The following is a 3,638-nucleotide window of genomic DNA, read 5'->3' as shown; positions in this document are numbered from 1 at the left end:
CACACACACACACACGCACACTTGAGCGCACGCAGGCCGGGCTCCCTCCGTACCTGAGAGGAGGTTGGTGTCTTTGACGCTGGCGTTGCTTAGGTAATCTTCTTTGCAAACGAACTTGTTCTCATCTATGATGTAGAGCTCCTCGCCGGTGGACAGCTGCTTATTGCACATCATGCAGGTGAAGCAGTTGAGGTGAAACACTTTGCTCCGGGCCCTCCGGACCAGGTCGTTCGGAGAGATGCCCTGCGAGCAGCCGCCACACTTGGTGCCGAAACGCCTGCAGGGAGAGAGGAAGGAGCAGGGAGGGTGGTTGTTATCAGAGATGGGTTTTTTCCAGAAATATAAAAAATATCAACGTCCAGCCAGGTTTGGTGACAAGGCGGAGGTGTTTAAATGAGTCTTATATTACACACATGCCTTGTGTCAAATAACAATAAAGTTGAATTCAATTTTTTATATGAAAAAACTAAGAATAAGTTGTAGACATGAAGTCGCACTTATTTTTGCAAAAACCCATTTTGAAGAAGCAATTTGGGGACTAAAGCTGAAACATAAACTATTCTTAAACACAACCCTTTAAATAATAATAATAATAATATAATATTAATATGTGAAACAATCCATATGTTATATATATATATAAATCCAGATGGCTCAAAAATATGGAAAAAGAGAACAGCTTTAAATGTTTTACTGTTAAAAAAAATATTTAACTGTCTTTAGGAGCTTTTTTGATCAAACCCACACTGATATAATAATAATAATAATAATAATAATAATAATAATAATAATAATAATAGATTAAAATGTAAAATCCCGTTTTTTTGTGTGTGCAGATATAATTTGCACATTTTGGGGAAATGAGCTTTATAAATATTTTTGCTTGTAAGATAATTGTGTATGAGTTCGAATTATTTTTACAACTTCCGCCAGAAGCCACTGCACAGCTATTTAGAACTTCACTTATGTATTTGTTTTATCTCTACATTTCCCAGCATTTTGCCTGCCTATATAACGACCCTGTTACACGTTCTTTCACCGTGAAATCCAGTAAATATCCAGCACCCGTTAATACTGGAACACAAGCTGCCTTGCAGCAATAAATTAAAGCCCCGCCATCGACTCCACCGTTAAACAATGTGTATTGAGTGCTGTGCACTGCTTGTTGACTGCACGTCTGTGATTGCATTGTCTGCGGACTTGATCTTTTCAACTAGTTTACTATTCAAATCCACTTATCACGTCCTCCTCAGTCGGACTGAGTAAACACACCGGGCAGCGGGCTGCTCTGGCCGGGGTTTGATCCTGTGCGCTCCCCCTCCCTCCCAAGCTCCCCTGCACGCTGTTAAAAAAAAAAAAGAAAAGAAAGAAAAACACCCGAAGTGTGATTTCCTCGATTTCCTAACAAACCACCCCCCCACGCACACACACTCCTCTCCCCGCTGAGAGCGAGTGCACACGCGTTTTAATGTCGCTGGCCCTCTTTTGTTGTTGTTTTTGCATAAGAATCCAAATTAACAAGCTTTTAATTACTCGCTCCTAATCAAAGCTTATCGCCTGCGAGTCCTCGTTCGCGCCTACAGGCACGGACAGGTCGCGTTATTCGTTTATTTACTGAGCGTTCACTGAGAACGCCGGGAACACCGGGAACGCAGTCAACAGATGTGCCACAACTTCTTTTAAGACAATTCAAAAATGGTAGTTTATTATGTTAAATTAATTATTTGTCTGAAAACTCAGCCTGTGTTTGTAGGAATCACTTTGCATTTTGCAGTGATTGATAATGAATGGCAACTAATATAAAAGTTGTAAAAAATATAGAAGGCACAAAAATGTCATTTGCAATACATTTGTAAAAACTACATTTGCTTTTCCATTCAAACGCAACGTTTGGCCTAAAATATAAAGTATTTCATCTTTTTTATGATGCACCATCACCATCTTTGCTCCTATTTTATGCTCCCATTTTAATTCCTTTAGTTTATATTATAGAATTTCCTAAAGGCTTATTAATATGTGCCTGGTTGCACCCAGCTACTGATTTAAAACCACTTTAACAAACAAAAATAAGAATGAAACAAATACTTCATAACGCACACACCTTCCCCGAGCTTACCTAAAGAAATCATTTTTGCAGTACAGTCTCCCCTCTCGAGAAAAACATTTCTCTGTCAGATTACATTTGCACTCGCAGCACTGCACGCACTTGACGTGCCAAGCTCTGTCCAGCACGTTGAGCAGAAAGCGGTCCAGGATAGGCCTCTCGCAGCCGGCGCAGTGGACCATGGCTTTTGGCTGGACCCCACGAACGAAGCGCGCGCACACACAAACAAAACAAAAAAAAAAATCAACAGCACAGGCCGGGCATTGACCGAGTTATCTGCTCTCTCTCCCTCCCCTGATTCGCCTGGAGCTCCCGGGTCAATGTGCGCGGAGGAAAGCCAGTCGATCAGGTGTCACCACAGATTTCTCCCTGCATGCGTAAAAAGGCTCAGCGTCCAGAAGCAGGAAGGGATGGCAACCGCGTCCTCTTTCTCTCTCTCTCTCTCTCAGGTGGAAAAGCCAAAAGGAGAAAAATATATCAGTCCTTCATTGGATCCGTGGCAAAACAATTCAACCAAAAAAAGATTTCAGTTGCAGATTGGCTCAGGCGGGCGAGGAGACCGGAGCCAGTGCGGTTGTCCCGGCGCTCTTAGAAGTGACGCATCGGCTGAGAGGAGAGTCGTGTGCCAGTCAGAGCTGGAAGAGGCGTCTAATAAAATGCTTTTAGGGCAGAGCTGTCACACAACAAGACACGCACGCCTATAAATAATTCAGTGTACTTTGACATGGCAGCGTATCCACTGTTCGAAACCCGGCGAGAAACAAAATCACACACCCAAAAGAGATTGCAAAAAAAAAGAGTGCTTTCCCCTCTCGCTCAGTCCGATGATCCTGGACTTGTAGTGGCCGGTGGGGGGAGATGCTGGCGGCTCCGGTAGTAGTCGGTGTGTATGCTGGGATGCCCTCAGTCTCCAGTACTGTGTGTATGCTGGGATGCGCTGGGGTCTCCAGTACACTGTCTTGCTCCTAAAGCTCCAGCCCAGCCTTATTCCCAGCCTCCTGACGTCAGGCCGCGACCGGACCAATCAGCTCCGTGCCATGCAAGCAACCATCAAGCCGCCCCATCATAACCCAGCGAGGGCTCTGCCTGCTATTTATGCCACACACTCAAGACACCAATTGTCAAGAATTTCCCTGCAAACTGTCATATGTTAGTGAATGTGTTTGGAGGAAGCAGCCGCGGCGGCGGAGGGCGAGCAGCGCGGAGGGGAGAGACGCCACTTGTGAGCTGCTGAGCAAATTGTCTTCTGGGCATGAGGGGGGCATGGAGGAGGAATCTGAGCAGGTAGATACGGCGGCGTCTTCAGGATAAAGAAGCTGGAGGCGCATGCTGCATGACGCCCTCCCTGTTTATTCCTGTAAAGTTACTTTGCGCCAGAAAATGGCGCACAAGTTGGGCATGTTTGTGTTGATTTTCTGAGAATAGCTGGAGGCTTTTTTATCATCAATAAAGCAGCTGTGCGTTAGAATATAAAATCTTAACTGCTTGCTTTGCACTTGAACGCATCATCCAGAGAGCTAAATGTCTGATTTCG

General features: G+C 44.6%; 1 protein-coding gene across 1 annotated transcript in view; it reads right to left on the bottom strand.

Annotated features, from left to right (window-relative positions):
- Positions 1-2,286, bottom strand: part of lhx1a (LIM homeobox 1a) — a 6,941-nt gene extending 4,655 nt beyond the window's left edge. Inside the window, exons 1-2 of the mRNA XM_035680320.1 lie at positions 2,117-2,286; positions 54-277 (exon numbers count right to left, since the gene is read on the bottom strand). Coding sequence (XP_035536213.1) covers positions 54-277; positions 2,117-2,286 — 394 coding nt within the window. The remainder of the gene's footprint in view (positions 1-53; positions 278-2,116) is intronic.
- Positions 2,287-3,638: the final 1,352 nt, after the last annotated feature.

This window comes from Morone saxatilis, unplaced genomic scaffold, assembly GCF_004916995.1.
Source record: "Morone saxatilis isolate NCDOM2014 unplaced genomic scaffold, NCSU_SB_2.0 Contig8, whole genome shotgun sequence".
Lineage (NCBI taxonomy): Eukaryota > Metazoa > Chordata > Actinopteri > Moronidae > Morone > Morone saxatilis.
Note: the sequence above shows the minus strand (reverse complement) of the source record. Positions and strands in the feature narration are given on the sequence as shown.